Source organism: Phacochoerus africanus, chromosome 7 (assembly GCF_016906955.1).
Source record: "Phacochoerus africanus isolate WHEZ1 chromosome 7, ROS_Pafr_v1, whole genome shotgun sequence".
Classification (NCBI taxonomy): domain Eukaryota; kingdom Metazoa; phylum Chordata; class Mammalia; order Artiodactyla; family Suidae; genus Phacochoerus; species Phacochoerus africanus.
In genome coordinates, this window is record NC_062550.1 from 139,376 (window position 1) to 155,393 (window position 16,018).

At 58.2% G+C, this 16,018-nt stretch overlaps 1 protein-coding gene across 1 annotated transcript; it reads right to left on the minus strand.

The window, feature by feature from the left end:
• Positions 1 to 1,185: 1,185 nt before the first annotated feature.
• Positions 1,186 to 11,594, minus strand: MAPK8IP2 (mitogen-activated protein kinase 8 interacting protein 2). Its single transcript, XM_047785846.1, has 12 exons — positions 11,467 to 11,594; positions 10,375 to 10,480; positions 8,607 to 8,879; positions 8,381 to 8,474; positions 7,048 to 8,292; positions 6,717 to 6,792; positions 6,414 to 6,586; positions 6,222 to 6,331; positions 5,254 to 5,358; positions 5,040 to 5,110; positions 2,302 to 2,400; positions 1,186 to 1,882 (listed from the first exon to the last, which is right to left on the minus strand). The coding sequence occupies exons 1-12, from the start codon at positions 11,529 to 11,531 to the stop codon at positions 1,810 to 1,812; spliced, it is 2,490 nt and encodes an 829-aa protein (XP_047641802.1). The 5' UTR covers positions 11,532 to 11,594; the 3' UTR covers positions 1,186 to 1,809.
• Positions 11,595 to 16,018: the final 4,424 nt, after the last annotated feature.

Sequence of the window (16,018 nt, forward strand, 5' to 3'; positions counted from 1 at the left end):
AGCCGTCTGAGAGCCATGCCCCTGCCCAGGTGCAGAGGTGTGCATTTCAAACACGTCCATGGGCTCTCTGCCTCTTTCCACAGAGTGTTCCAGGGCGCGGGCATGCCACTGGTCAGGGGCCCTTGCCTGTGCTGGGGCTGCCCGAATGCTGAAGGCTGGGTCACTTACTAACTCCTGACTATATTCTCTTTTGGTGGGTTGCCTTTAATTTGAGTGTGTGATTTTATTTATTCACTTATTTAGCCACACACTCAGCATGTGGGAGTTCCAGGACCAAGGACCAAACCTATGCCACAGCTGCAACCCGAACCACGGTAGTGACACCGGATCTTTAACCTGCTGTGCCGCCGCAGAAGCCCAGGAGCATGTGATTTCTCTCTCTCTCTCAGATCTGAGCTGTAGTAAAGACCTAAGCCACAGCTGTGGCAACGCTGGATCCTTAACCCGCTCTGCCAGGCCAGGGATCGAACCTGCGTCCCAATGCTCCCAAGATGCTGCCGCTGATCCTGTTGGGTCACAGCAGGAACTCCCAGAAGGGCGTGATTTTTATAGACAGTACTTTTCAGTCTTCATGTGTGAATTTGTCTGTGCTGCCTTTGCTCGCTCTCTTTTCCTAACCTGCATCTTTTGTCTTCCTGGTGTTGCTCTTACACTGGGCTCAGGGGGAGGGACACAGGCCAACCCTCAGGAAGGCACTGACCACCATGCCAAACTCAGGCCCTGAAAGTTGGGGCTCACCCATGGCCAAGGGGCCAGGGCAGCCCTTTCTCCAGGAGGCGCTTCTACAGTTACCCAGGGCATAGTGACAGAGTCACCTCTTCTGTCTGCAGGGAATTTTTAAAATGCCAATCTTAAGATCTAAGCAGACTGACCCCCACTCTCTGTCTCTCACACACACTCACGCACAAGCTGCACACACTCTCGAGCACGCACGGCATGTGCACTCCCCAGCCAGCACTCCAGGGCATGAGAAAGAACACACGTCGAGGGACTCTCCCTTTGGCCTCAGATTCCTCGCTGGCCAGTCACATGTTTTTGGGGAGACGGAATCCCCGGCATGAGCTCGGAGAGCACCGAAAAGGTAAGCGTCTCACGACTCCATTACCTTGGGGTCTTCGCGCACACTGCCACGGGCAGCACCTGTATCTGCACCCCCGCCACCCCAGAAACACACGAGGTCACACCAAGCAGAGAGTTTATTGAGGTGCTGGACTGTGGGAAGTGTTTGCAGCGGCAAAGCAGATGCTGGTGTGGCCGGGGCCCCGGCAGGGCACCCTCCTCCTAGCAGTCTGGGGGCTTGGGGTGAGCATCAACTACTCCTCGTCTCCCCCAGGCCCTTCTGGGGAGCCCCTCCCTGCATCCCCGAGCTCCAAGTGAGGCAGTATGGGGGGCTCTCTTTGTCCCTAAGCTCGAAGATGGGATGATCCCTTGATAGTCACTATAAAAATTAAAATTCCTTTATAAATCCCAGGGGGAAGAGCAAGTGGGGGTCACGTGGGAGCTTCCCAATTCTGACCCCAAAGTAAAGAGCAGAGGACGAGAGTTTGCAGGCACAGAGGAGCAGAGACAGACAGGAGGAGAGAGGAGGGCGGCCGGGGTGACACAGAGAGAATGGATCGGGGGAAGCGGAGGTGCAGGCTCCACTCTTCAACAGCCTCTGGGGAGCAAGGAGGAGGCTTCCCAGCACAGCCCGGAGACCCCCTGGATGTCAGGTCCCATGTGCCCCCGGTCCAGTCCTTGCCAAAGCTGAGGGGGCCTCCTGAGACACTCCCAGCCCAGCTGCTCCTGGAGCAGGGGAGTGGCGGGCAGCTACTCCAGGTAGATGTCCTCTGTGGGGCAGGCGTACTCCAGGTGCTCCTGGTAGTACTCCAGGAAGGCGCGGCTGCAGAGGAGAGGGGTCCTCAGCCCCGCCCCCGCCCCCCCAACATCCTGCCTCAGTCCTCCTGGCCTGGCAACTGTGTCCACAGCACAGACCTTTTTCCTTACTGTCTGGCCTCAGTACCCACAAGGGCACCCTGCCTGTGCCATTTCCATGCCCAGGACCACCCCACCCCCCGCCAGAGCTCCTGACCCAAGCGTCCCACCCATTATCTCCCCAACCCTCCACCCCCACCACTCTCATCTGACCTTCCCTCTCGCCCTCCTCCCCGTTCCTGTCTCCCCAGACCTCATCCCCATCCAACCTCCCAGCCCACTCCCCCCAGAGGCACCCGGCCCTAGTTCTGCATCCCCACTGCAGTCCCAGCCATCACTGCCCACCGGTCCACCCCTCATCCTGCACCTCCCTCCAGACCCACTCACCCCACGCTCTGGGCCACAGGCCTCATGGACTCCTGGGAGACAAAGACGTGGCAGGCAAAGCGGCTCAGCAGAGGGTGTTTGGTGATGAAGCCAAAATAACTGGGGGGGTGGGGGTGGGTCAGCACACAGAAACGTCAAGGGATGTGGCCCCACGCCTCAGCCCCCAGGGACTGGAGAGAAGCGGCAGGAACGAAGGGCTTGGGGCGGGGTGCTGGTCACTTGATTTCAAGGTGTGAGGCCCCTTTGTGGGTCCCTGTCCAAGAACAGTGCTGGGCTCTGTGAGGAGTTACTGCCCTGTGTTCATTTCTTCACCGCAGAGTGTCCACCTGCCTCTGTGCCCCCCACCCCCAGCTCCGACCACAGAGGAAGGCCTCTCCCCTGTCTTCTGGACGCCACATCTCCACCAACTTCCTCATCATATCACCTGGCACCCTGAGCCTGCCCAGCGCCACCTCTGGTCCTGCAAACCCACAGCTACTTTCCAGGCTCTGCTGTGGGGCTCGACGTGGGCACCAATGTGTACAGCTGTCTCCCCGGAGAAGAGGCAGCACCCTGGCTCTGCCACTCATGCAGCGGCTGCCCCAGCTCTGTTCCATGTATGCCTTTCCTGAATCTGCCCTTCTTTTTCTCATCAAGACATTAATAAAAATGATTGTCCAGAGGGAAGAAACGTCAGAATCCTACAGGAGCACAGTGCAGATCCTCCAACTTCGGCTAATCCAGTACACACAGGGTGGGATTAGGGGTTGCGGGTCCGCCAGATGGGAACCCGTGTGACAGCATCGTTGCCAGGACAGCGTGCTCACGTTGACCGTGAACCTGTCAAATGCCGTGTTTGGATGAGCGCATTCATGGCCACTGCACTTAGATGCTGCCTACCACGTGCCAGGTACCATCCTAAGCAAGGTCTTTGTATGATTAACGCCAAAAACCTCACAACAGCCCTGGAAGAAAGCCTCTAAAGGAGGCCACTAAGGCACAGAGGAGGTTGGAAACCTGCCCACAGACACACAGCCAGTCTGTGGTGCACGGGGAGTGTTCAAGGCTGCCGTGATCTCAGACACCACACGTGCCCAACTTGTCCAGACACAGTGCACCTGGCCCACTCCTGATCACCTCGGCACCTGCTTTGCAGTGAGACACCTGACACTGTCCCCCTGTGCCTCCTCACTGTGGGGACTGGGCTGGCTCTAGAGCAACAAATACCAGGAAGGTCTGGGCCAGGTCAGCAGCTTTCAGGACGTTCCTAGCCTTTGAGCCACTCATCTTTCTCTCATGGAACCACATCTGGGTCAGTGTCCAGCCTGGAGGCTTGAGCCTGTGGCATCTACAGTTTCCCTCTGTTGTCCTTCCTTCCTTAGCCATGCCCCCCCTCGGCCCACCATCCCTGTGGGCTGTGGGCTGCTGTGCAGCTCGGTCCTTGTGGTGACAGCTCCGCCCACCGCCTGGCCTGAGCCCTGCCCTCTACCCCAGCTCTCCAGGCCTCAGAGCAGCATCTAAACCATCTCCCACCTCAGTGGAGAAGCAGCCACACAGCTCTGCCCCTGTGGCGTGTCAGCCAGCCAGCAGACAGTGGCTCACTCTTACTGCAAATGTCCAACAACACACGTGCCGGCCTCAGCATCTGTCACAAGCCTCAGGCCCAGGGCAGTGTGGCCTTCCCGCATCCTGCCTCCCTTAAGGACCTGCTTCCTCGCAACCAGGGGGTCCGTTTGAGACTCTGCTTGGCTCTGTCTGCCTCAGTGGTGAGCGCCTCCCCTCTCCTTCAGCTAGGGCCCCGGCGTCCTGGGCAGGAGCCTGGCGGGCAGGGGGGCTGTGGCCCACCCCACACTCATGCTCATGCCTCCCCGCTCACTCCCGCCTCGTCTCACTCCACCTGGCTATCCTGCCTGCCTCATGACCAAAGCTGTCTACCTGCTCGCAAACAGACCTCCTCCCCCCGCCCCCGTCTCCTTTCCACATTCTAGTAGCCGCTGGGGTCTCACTGCACCTGGTCAGGGCCCGAATACTGCATCGCCAGCCTGCAGCCCCATTCACGCTGTGCCTCTTCTCTTGGTGTGTGGGTTTCCAACCACCCAACACCCAGGTGTTATGCCCTCCAGGTCAGCTTCTACATCCAATCTACTCAGGCCCTGCCTGCCCCACCTCCTAAATGCCTTAGGACATAAAGGACACGGCAGGTGGATAACCTCAGCAGCCGCCTGGCCTCCAGCCAGCAGCACTCGGGTCCCTCTCCTCTGCCCAGCAGCCAGAGCCGGCTGGTCAACCTGCGTCACACCATGACCCCAAAACCAGTGAGGTTTAAGTACAAGCCCCTAGGCATCGTCAGAAGGTACCCCTCCAGCCTCATCCAAGCTACCCCCAAAGCGCCCCTCACCCACAGCCTCAGCTCAGCTGGCTGCCACCCTGTCACCTACCTGTCTTTCAAGGTCTGCAGCGTGCTCTTCAGTCGACCCCTAAGTCCCTTGCCTCTCTGCAGGTCTGCTCGGGGAGCCCCAAACAGACGTCCACCAGAACCCCCACAGATGTTTCTAGCATTTTCTTGTCTGTATGTCTGTCTGCCCACCGAGACCAGATGGGAGCCTGCCTAAAACGCGTCTCCTCGGCCCAAATGTGTCTCTGTGGGCACCATACGGGGACTCAATGCTGGAGCCAAACGGCTGTTCGTGGTGGAGGGTGGGATTGCGTAGGGCCGCCCTCAGGGTTTGCGGAGCCCGTGCGGTGGGTCGGGGTCTTACCAGCTGTTGCGGGGGTGGCAGCCACAGAACGAGATGTTCTTCATCTGGAAGAAGTGGCTGCAGTGCTGGAACTGGAACAGAGGTGGAAGAAGCCAGCAGAGTTAGACGCAGCGGCTCGGGGCCCCTGCCACCCCCGCTGCACACGCCTTGGTCGCACCCTCTGGCCTTACCCCACCCCCAGCCTCCCCTGTGCCTCAGGCCCCCACGCCCCCACCTCGGGTCCTCCACTTAGACTCAGCTTGACCCCCCGAAGAGAAATCTCAAGGTCACAGGAGGCAGGAGGACGCAGGTGGACAGTCAGTTTCCGGGCAGTGGCAATCTGGAGAAGAAGTCAGAGGAGAGGGGTCTCAAGGGCCGACAAGGGTATCTATCCCTCCTGGTAGGACATTCTAGATTTGGCCTGAAGGCTCCTGGCACTGATTCTGGAAGATGTGAGCATGGTCTTGGCCACTCTTCCGTCTCAGGACATCCTGCCTCTTCTTCTCTCCATTCCTCCCCAGGACCGTGGCCCTACTGATCCCGGCCTCCTCACGCCTGGCCCATGAGCTGGATGCGTGCAGGACTGCCTTGCTCCCCCACTGCTCTCCTATCCAGTCACAGGGCAGCAGATGGCCAGGCACTCAGTCAATGTCCACTGCGGAATGAATGAGTGAGTACGTGACGCCTAGGGAAGAGTCTGAGAGTCGATCAAGACTCTCAGACAAGGATAGGATGGGCTAGAGTTCCCGTTGTGGCTCAGTGGTAATGAATCCAACTAGGACCCATGAGGTTGCAGGTTCAATCCCTGGCCTCGCTCAGTGGGTTAAGGATTCCATGTTGTGGTGAGCTGTGGTGTAGGTCACAGATGCGGCTTGGATCCTGCGTTGCCACGGCTGTGGCGTAGGCTGGCGGCTACTGCTCCCTACTTGACCCCTAGCCTGGGAACCTCCATATGCTGTGGGTGCGGCCCTAAGAAAAGAAAAAGAATAGGACAGGCTGAAGAGGAGGAGGGGTGAGCACGAAAGTGATGGCGGACAGCTGCTGAGCTCTGCCTTCGGCCTGTCTACGCAGGCCTCTGAATCGGGGGTGGGGGCCCAGGCCCCTGAGCATCCTCTAGAACCCTCTGTGGAAGCAGGCCGAGGCCTGGGGCCTCCAAGGGCTGTGCCAGCCTGCGGGGCTGGGGGCGCCCACCTCCAGACTGACCTTCTGCATGGCTGCACAGAGGATACCGTTGCCCTGGTGACAGGGTACCTCCACGGAGCCCAGGAACTGGACGTCGAAGCGCTCCACCCAGCAGGGACCCCGCTTGCTCCCTGGGGGGATAACAAGGGGCCTAGGTCAGGCAAGCAAGAGGGGTCTGGGATGACAAGACACCCCTTGGGAATGGGGCCTCACCCAGCAGGTCCTTGGCCGGGCCGGGCACCGCGTGGGCGTAGAAGGCAGGAAAGACACCTCGCTCCCCTGTGCGCATGTTGAAGCCTCGGAACCAGAAGTCATCCTCCTCAGCCTCCACGAGCACCGGGTCATCCACATCCAGCTCCAGCTCGTCCGGATGGCGGGGAATGAACCTGAATCAGGCCGGGGGGGGGGGGGGGTCACTGCGGCCGGGGCTGGACTGGCTGAGTTGTGTCTACTAGTGTCCTGGGGTGGCTAGAGACTCTGGTGAAGGGTCCCCAGCTGCAGGAGGAGAGGCTGTACCTGAAGACGGCCCGATGGGTTTGCTCTCTCTCCTCGCCGTTGACCAGGCAGGAAAAAAGGCCAAAAGACTCGGTGCCTGAGAGACAGAAACAGGGAGACACAGACTCAGGGGCGGGGGAGGGGCGAGGACGGGCCGCACTCGAAGGCCCCGCCCAGCGCCCCGCCCCTCAACCGCCCCTCAACCCTCAACAGGGCCTGGGGGCAGAGCAGCCCCTCCAGACTGCCCACCGCATGAGGATCTGCGGACAGGCCCAGTCCCACCACCCTCTGGGGACCTGCATGGGCCCCGGGAGGAGCCAGCCGGGGGCGCCCCCCTGCCCCTCCCACTCACTGGAAGATCGAGAGGTGCTGTTGACAAAGACATTGAGGAACTTCTTGGAGAAGGTGAGGTCCGGGCTGTCTGGGGAGGTGTCCTCGGCTCTCTGTCCACCACCCAGGAGTTCCGCGCCCGCCTCCTCCTCGCTGGCCTCGCCGCCGCTGTCTTCCTCGCTGTCGTCGCCCAGGCCGGCGCAGCGCCGCAGGCTCACCAGCTCCAGCTGCGTGTGCTCATCCACCACGAGCGTGTACTTGACCGCGTCGTACACAAGCGAGGCGTCCAGCGCCGCAGGGCCTGCGCCCCTGCCCCCGGGAGGGCCGGCCTTGTCCTCAGCTTCCTCCTCCTCGTCGTCCTCCTCGTCGTCGTCGTCGTCCTCCTCCTCCGAGCAGGCCGCCGAGCAGGGGCGGCCGGGGCGGGCCGCGCGGCCCGGAGCAGCCCACAGCGGGGTGATGGTGTCCCGCGTCGGGTTGCTGAGGAAGAGGCAGGGCCCCGGCTGCGCAGCGCCGGGCCGAGGCGCCGGGGGCGCGGGGGGCGGCGGCCCACACAGCGTCTCCATGTCCACCAGCTCCACGTCGCCGCCGCCGCCGCCGCCGCCGGGCCCGGCGGCCGGCTCGGGCGCACCGGGGGCTCCGCTGGCCGTTGCCTCGGGCTCCCCCGCAGGGCGCGCGGCGGGAGACAGGCACTGGCCGGGGCAGAGGATGGGCGAGGAGCCCTCGGAGATCATGCGGCTCACGAGGTTGCTGAGCAGCCAGGGCGAGTCAGCGTCCTCGCTGAGGTCCGGCTCCGATTCGGACCCGGACTCGTACTCGCTGTTGGTGTCGTCGGGCCCCACGGGCAGGAAGGCGGGGCGGCGCGGGGGCTCGCCCGGAGGCTCCGGCTCCGGCTCGGAAGCCGGTGACGAGGCCTCCTCGATGGAGTTGGTGAGGTGTGAGGAGCGGCCGCTGCTGCTGCTGCCGTCGTCGCTACTCCGCTCCAGCTCCGTCTCGGAGATGGACGAGATCATGCGGCCCAGGCGCGCGCCCGCCACGTCCTCAGAGTCGGAGCCGGGCGAGGACAGCTCCTGGCTGCTTCGCCGGCCCCCACGGCCTGTGCTGGAGCCGCTCCCCAGGTCGGCCTCGATGCCTGGATCCGAGGAGGGCGAGGCCCCGCCTTGGGCCGGGGAGCCCGCGGGCTGGTTTCCTTCCAGGTCGCAATCTGGGCGCACAGGAGGCTGTGCCCCACAGGGGCTCATGTCCGTGGGCGGGATGGGGACGGGCGGGTCTGCGGAGCCATGGGAGGCATCAGCCAGCCCACCCCGCTTCCTCCCTCCCGCACCTCCCGGGCCCCTCCCACCTGCTGCCTGGCTCACCTCTGAGGGGCTCCTGGGGGGGTGGGCACAGCACTGTCTCCTGCCAGGAGTCTGGAGGCGCTGGGGCGAACCCTCCGTTGTTGTTCAGGGAGTCCTGGAGTGGGGGGAGAGAGAGCAGCGCTGAGGAGAGGCCCCAGCTCTCGGGGGTGGTGGGTGGCATAGGCTGCCCTGGGGACCAGAGTCCCAGATGGTGGCAACTGGGGTTTAGCTGAGCCTGGGTGCTCACCTGGGCTCCCAGGGTTGTCAGGTGGAGCGTGGTGGGCCGGTGCTTGTGGGGCTCCTCCAGGGAGGGGGAGGGGATCAGGGGCTCCAGAGCAGCGGTCTCTGAGCCGGGCCCTCCTCCCTCCATGCCCTCCCCTTCTCCTTCCTCCTCTTCCTCCTCCTCCTCCTCCTCTTCCTCCTCCTCTTCATTGTCATCAATCATCTCAAACTCCTGAAAGTCATCCTGGAAGGAGCAGATGGGGTGCGGCTGCTCCGAACGCCCTAGGGAAAGGCTGTCCTGGAGGAAAGAAGGACAGGGCAGAGCTAGGCCAGAGGGGGACAGTGACCCAGGTCCCAGGTCCCAGGACAGGGGGAGGCAGGAAGCTGTCAGTCAAGGGAGGGAAGCCTCCCTCCAGTTCATTCTGAGCTCCAAGAGCACAGCTTTGTAAAAAATCTGCTTGCGACACATAAGGATCACTCCAGTTCTTGGTAAGTAAGAGTCCAAACTCTTAAGCCTGGGTGACAGGGATTCTCAGAGTGGCCCCAAGCCACATGCCAGCCTCATTTCGCCCCTAAATTGTCACACCAGCACTTTTTCCTCCATAGCATTTTAACACAACTCATTCCCTGTAGGGTTTGGAGACTGTGTTCCCCAGCAAGCTGCAACCCCACCAGAACAGGCCCCATCAGGGCCATTGTACACTGATGGACCCTGCCCCCCACCGAAAACAGGGCCTGGCCCACAGTGGAAGCTCCGTAAATATCAAGTGAATGCATGAAGCCAAGACAGCCAGCACCCAGGGTTCACCAAGTTTGCACCAACCTCGGGGGCTTTGACCCACTAATCCCTTCCACCAATTCCTCTCCTCATCCCCTCCTATCTCCCTCATCTACCAGCTCCTGCTAGTCTTCCCTAAGGGCATGGCTGTGCACCCTTTCCACCAGAAAATCTCTCCCGTGGCCTCAGTCTCGAGTGGGTTCCCCTCATTGCACCCCATGACACCCCTCCCATTGGAATCCAGTAGTGGAGATTCAGGTGGCTATTGCCTCTCGCATGTCTTTTTCCTTCACCAGGTTACAAGCTCCTAAAGGCAAGAGCCACACCTGTCCTGCTCTCCTCCCAGGCACCTGGAAGCCCCTATCACTTGCCACACAGGAGATTCTCAGAAATGTTCTTGAATGAAATAAACACCATGGAGAGTAGGAGCGCTCTTGTGGTGTAGTGGGTTAGGGATCCGGTGTTGTCACTGCAGCAGTTTGGGTCGCTGCTGTGGCACAGGTTCGATCCCTGGCCTGGGAACTTCCATACGCCACAATTGCGGGGGGGGGGGGATGTGGAGAGATAGGGAGGAGGAAGAGAAGCAAAAGATGGAGAGAAAAAAGATTCAGGGATGTTGGCATGAGGCAGATAGAGGGTGGCTTGAGAGGTGGGGAAAGGGCTGGGGAGGAGATGAAGTGAGACAGCAGCTGGAAGGGGACAGATCTTTCTGGGACATGCTCTGAGGACAGAGGGCCCCACAGGGGAGGCACATCTCCCCTCTCCCAACCTAGCCCAGTGGTGCGGGTCAGGCGAGGACTGCCGGGGAAGGTCCCGAGTGGAGGGCCTATGGTCTGTTAGGAAAAGGGAGGTTTGAGATCAAGGAAGACCCTGGTCGAGAGGCCAGCGGGGAGCGGGAGGTCAGAGGACCCCTTGTTTCAAGGCTGAGCTTGGACCCACCCTCAAACCCCAGGGGAACGCTAAGCAGAGCTGAAGCAAGACTCTGCCTTGAGTCTGCCCCCAGCCCCTTGCCCACCTTCTCGCAGTGGTCCGAGTCATAGCTGAGGCCCAGACCACAGTCATCGGTGATCTCGGACAGATCCTCATCGTCAAATTCTTCCAGGCTTATGTCCTGAGGAGGCCTGGAGAGGGGACCGGGGTGAGAGAGCAAGCATAGGGCTCCTGAGAGAGCCACCCGCCCTGGACCCTTGTCTGGGAGCCGGTCCTAAGCAGGGGCCAAGGGAGACCCTCCCAGCTCCGAGGCTCCATGGTGTCCAGAGCCCCCAACTCCCAGACCCACATCCTGCCATGAACCTCAAGCTCTGCTCTGCAATGGATTTCCCCCACAATCTGAGCCATGACCAGCTCAGAGGAGCCACCAGCCCCCCCAGCCCTCCTCCCAGCCCTCCTCCCTCACAGAGCCAGCAGCCTCTCCTCCCTCTGCACTCCACTCAGGCCCCTCTGGGTCACAGCCTCAGCCTCAGGGGAGTCAGGCTGAGCAGAGGAGGGGGAGGGGGAGCTGAAGCTGCAGCAGCAGGAGGAGGAGGGGGTCGAGCCTGTTCTAGGCCCACAGTCTGGCCACTTTGTCCCTCAATCCTTCTCAAGGCAGGCCTACACCCAGAGGTCCAGGCTAGCCCCTCTTCCCACCCTAGCCCCTTCCCCCAGGCTCCAGGCTTGATTTCAACTCTCTTCCTCCCTGAGCCCTGCAGACCTGGCCAGGCTTCCACCGAAGAGGCCCAGCAAGGCCAAAAGGACACTGCCAAGCACAGAGGGTGTACCCAGCATTCTGCGGCCTCTGAGGCTCGGCCACCACCTCCACCCTTAAGGGGTCGGCGGCTCGGGCTGGGTGCGGCCCTGGAACCCCACAGGAATTGGGGGTGGGAGGGTCATTGGGGCTGGAGGAGGGGGCTAAGGGGAGGACACACAGGGGGAGAGCCAGAACCCGTGGGTGGGGGATGGGGAGCAGGAGTCACGAGCCTCAGGACCAACGAGGGGTCCGGGGCTTGGGTCCCCAAAGGCGATGGGGGTGGGGTGGCAGGGTCGGGCCGGAGGAGTCTGGAGACTGGGTCGGAGAAAGGGCTGTAGGAAGGGAGGGACCTCCCGAGGCCCGGGGCGCCCAAGTGCGTACCTGCAGCCTGGCGGCGACAGCGAGTGAAAGGTGGAAAGAGAAAACATCTCCGCCCGATCCGCCATCTTCTCCCGGGAAAGGCCTGCCGACCGCGGCGGGGGAGGGGTGCCTGGAGCCACAGCCCCGCACGCCCTTCGTCGCGCCCTCCCGCCCGCCCTCGGCCCGCCCCGAGTCACCTCGTGACACGCCCTGCGACACCCCGCTGCCGGCACACCTCGCCACCGGGACACCGCGGCAGCGCGAGCCGGCGGGGGGGCGGGGGGGAGGAGGGAGGATCCGGGGGGAGGGGAGGAGGGCGGACCCGGGGGGAGGGCGAAGGGGCCGGCGGGGAAGCTGGTTGGTGGAGACGAGATGGTTTGACTGAGAGACTCGGTTGGGGAAGGATCGGGTGTGCGGTTTGGTCTCCTCGGGGCGGGGGAAGGTGAGAAGCGGATTGGTGGGGATGAGGGATCCGTTCGTGCGCTAAGAGCTTAAACGAGGAAACTGCGATGGAGACGTCGGCCCGCACACCTCTGGTTAACTGGTCTGGGGAGGTGGGACAAGGAGACAGGGGCTCGTGGAGGGGTGGCTGCGGCCCCAGGAGCAGCACTGGCGTCCCAGGTAATCAGAAGCGTTGAGGTCTCCAGCCGAGGGCTGCGTGATTCCTACGGAAGCTGGGCTGGAGGAGCTGTCCACATCGGGGGTGCTGATCAGGACTGGTCGGAGCTGTCCCACAGAGGGTGCTGATTGGGCCCACGGAGATTTCTCCCTAAAACTTGCTGACTCGGGCTGGAGGAACTGTTTCCCCAACGGGTCCTGATCAGAGCTGGAGGAAGTGTTGCCCAACTGCTGAGCAGCGTTGAGCAGAAGCCTGAGCCCAAGGGAGGCTGATCCAGGCTGGACCCAGATGTGACTGTACAGAGGATGCTGATTTGGCTAAAACTGAACTTGCAGTACACAGTACAGATTGCACAGGCTGGAGGGAGGTGTTGATGGACATTACGTGAAGTGATAACCCTGAAGCTCTGTCCATTAATTGGAAACACTGTTTCTTGAGTGCCAGCTATGTGACTGACGCTCTTTAGGGTACCAACATTTTCTGGCCTTTGTGGAGCTGTGTGGGAAGAGAAATGGCTGAAATCAACTCAAGGAATCACATGAGGTGAGGGTTGGCTGGTGTTGGCAGTTGGGGAAGGACAGATCGGAGTTGTGGCATGGGTATTACAGACAGGTTGGAAGGGCAGCTTAGGGAGACTTTGTGGAGAAGACTTGGCTAAAGAAGGAGGCTGGCATTTCAACGAGGCTGCAGTGAAATGACCCATTTTCCCCTTGATGGAAATTAAGTGCTGTAACATTTCTTTTCTTTCTTTCTTTCTTTTTTTTTTTTTTTTTTGTCTTTTTAGGCCTGCACCTGAGGCACATGGAGGAGTTCCCAGGCTAGGGGTCGAATCGGAGCTGCAGCTGCCAGCCTACACCAGAGCCACAGTAACACCAGATCCGGGCCGTGTCTGCCACCTACACCACAGCTCACCACAACACGGGATCCTTAACCCACTGAGCGAGGCCAGGGATCAAACCTTCAACCTCATGGTTCCTAGTCAGATTCGTTTCCCCTGCGCCACAACAGGAACTCCCCAGCATTTCTTTGTCTAAGTTATTTTTGTGGAAAATTATCTCTGAGGAAAGGATTAGGCACTTGAGTGACTGATGCCTGGAAGCCACAGGGCAGAAGGAGCTCATGAAAGTTGGGAAAGGTGACATCATTCTTTGGGTGGCAATGATTCCGGCCCAGAGAGAAGGCCTATGCTCAGAGACAGATGGTGCCCTCATTTGTGACCCGACTACAGTTTATATTTTATCTCCAAATACAGTGTTTTCCTAAGAATGGCATTTATAAGGGCATGTGTCCCTCCGCAGTGGCTGAGAGTTACAGGAAAGCAGAGACACTGATTTATATCTCTTTGAACCTCCAAGCCCCAAGCACAGTGCCTGGCACATGGTAGGGGCTCAGCAGATACACGTATGAATAAATACATGAATGAGTCAGGGCTTACAGGCCCTACCGGGTCTGGGGCATTAAATCCTTGTCATCATGTTGTCTTTTCAATTTTTGAAGAATTAAGAACATTCCTTATTTATGAGGTTCAAGGAGTCTGGATGTAATAACCTCTTTGACTTTCCCCCAAAATCTCTGGATCTCATTCTAGAATTCACAGAGGGTTTTGACCCAAACTTCCCAGATTTCCTTTTGATCCTGAGTCTTGTCACCAAACTGGTTAACTTAGACATCCACATAAGTGACCCGTCAAACACTCTTGACTTCTGATGGTCTATGGTGCACGAATGGTACAGCCAGTACAAGGCACAAACTCCACTGGACTTATATGGTGTAATTGCAATAACAACACAGTCTCAGCAAGCCTGACCACCCACCATCCTAAAAGGTCAGAGGACACCGACAATTTTCTCATAGATTAGAAAGTAAGTAAATGCAAACCAGAGTCCCTGCTGTGGCACAACGGGATGGACAGATCTCTGGGGCACTGGGACGCAGATTCAATCCCCAGCCCAGCACAGTGGGGTAAGGATCCAGCACTGCCACAGCTGCAGTGTATGTTGCGAGTGTGGCTGGGATCTGATCCCTGGCCCAGGAACTCTATATGCCATGGGATGGCCAGAAAAAACAAAAGCAAAATGAATGCAAACCGTGAGTCTTTTTTTTTTTTCTTTTTACAGCCACATTCACTGCACATGGAATTTCCTGGGCCAGGGATTGAATATGAGCTGCAGCCGCGGCCCATGCCAGACCGTTTGGCCCAGCTCACCACACCAGGGATCAAACCCACACCACTGCAGCTGGGTTCTTAACCCGCGGCGACACTATGGGAAATTCAAACCATCTATCTTTTATTCTACTCTTACAGCAGAGAAGTCACAAGCATAAAATTAAAATGTCAATAGCTAAAACAAAAAAGTGAAAAGCTTAAGAGCCATACCTTGTTGAGAATACTGTCATAAGCAGTAACATCTCCACCTCTTACATCTTGATTTTAAGTCCTCAAGTCTCTGACCGTTGTCTCCGGTTTTTCGTGCTTTCTTAGTATATTACCACGGCACCCACAATTCTTTAATTGCATAAGAAACTTCTTCCATATCCTATTGCTGTGTTGCAACTTACCACCACATCTAGAGGACTGAAACAACCCCTTTACTCTGCTTACAATCTGGGGTCATCAGTCCAGGAAGGGCTCCAATCTCAAGCAGCTTGGATACAGTTAAGGGTGGCAGTTGGCACTGTTGACTGGGAGCTCAGCTCAGGCTGTCAACCAGCACCTACACCTGGCCTCACCAGCAGGGTAGTGACTGTCCAGGTCCAGAGGGCAGCTGCACGGCCTTTTCCGATCTAGCCAAAGAAGTCATACAACTTTCAATTGGCCAAAGCAGTCACAATCCCATCCAGATTCAAAAGAGCAGCCATAGATCCCACTTCTCAATGGGAAGCGTGTCAGAGAGTCCGGGAGTCATGTTATAAAACCACCACAGGTCTCCAGTCCTTTGATCTCTCACTTTTCCCGCTGTCAACTCAAGTGCCTTGCTCGAAATTAGCCCCCTCTCTGGTATCATCAATTTTTTTTTTCCTTTGGACCATTTACATAGGCAAACAAGCATATTCTACTCTTAAAATAGATAGTATATTCTCATTTCCATTTGTATAGTTGATCTAAAGCCATGGGTTTTCAATGCTGTTATGTTTTAAAGGAAAGGACAGTAGAAGATGTCCTTCTTTTGGTTTAAGAAAGACTTCTCACAAATAGTTACATCTTTCAAAAATAGATTTCTACCAATGGGGAAAACTCTTATGGCAATAAATACAAGTCAAAGCTTTTTTTTTTTTTAGAAGATCGTTTTTATAAAATAAGAATAATCTCTGTAATCTAAATGTCTTAAAGGACTCCTTTTGTCTGAAGGACAGTCTCCAAAATGTTCTTTATTGAGAGCTTTGGGAGACAAACTCACAGTTTGTCTCAAAATGTCTTTATTTTGCCCAGACTGCTGAAAGATATTTTTATACCGGCTATAGAATCCTAGGTCAGGTAGTTTATTTCCTTCATCATCCACCGTCTTCCTCCAAATTCCCTTGTTGCTATGAGAAGCCACCTCTCAGTTTGCCACTCCCTTGAAGGTAATTTCCCTTTCCTTTCCAGCTGCACTTAAGACTTCTCTATCTGGGAGTTCCTGTCATGGCTCAGCTGTTAACGAACCCGGCTAATATCCATGAGGACGCAGCTTTAATCCCTGGCCCTGCTCAGTGAGTTAAGATCCAACGTTGCCATGAGCTGCAGTGTAGTTCGCAGATGCTCCTGGGATCCTGAGTTGCTGTGGCTGTGGTGTTGGCTGGCAGCTACAGCTCCAATTTGACCCCTAGCCTGGGAACTTTTATATGCCACGGGTGCAGCCCTAAAAAGACAAAAAAAGGGAGGGGGAGACTTCTTTATCCTACTCTCATGTTCTAAAGCTTCAAGATGGGTATCAAAGTGTGGTGTGTTTATTTTTTCCGCCTGAGTTTCACTGA

Coding starts and splice junctions, on each gene's coding strand:
- MAPK8IP2 (XM_047785846.1), bottom strand. CDS start 11,531: ATGGCGGATCGGGCGGAGATGTTTTCTCTTTCCACCTTTCACTCGCTG. Junction 8,293..8,380: donor CCCCCAGGAGCCCCTCAGAG/GTGAGCCAGGCA, acceptor ATGGCTCCGCAG/ACCCGCCCGTCCCCATCCCG. Junction 6,332..6,413: donor CCCGGCCAAGGACCTGCTGG/GTGAGGCCCCAT, acceptor TTATCCCCCCAG/GGAGCAAGCGGGGTCCCTGC.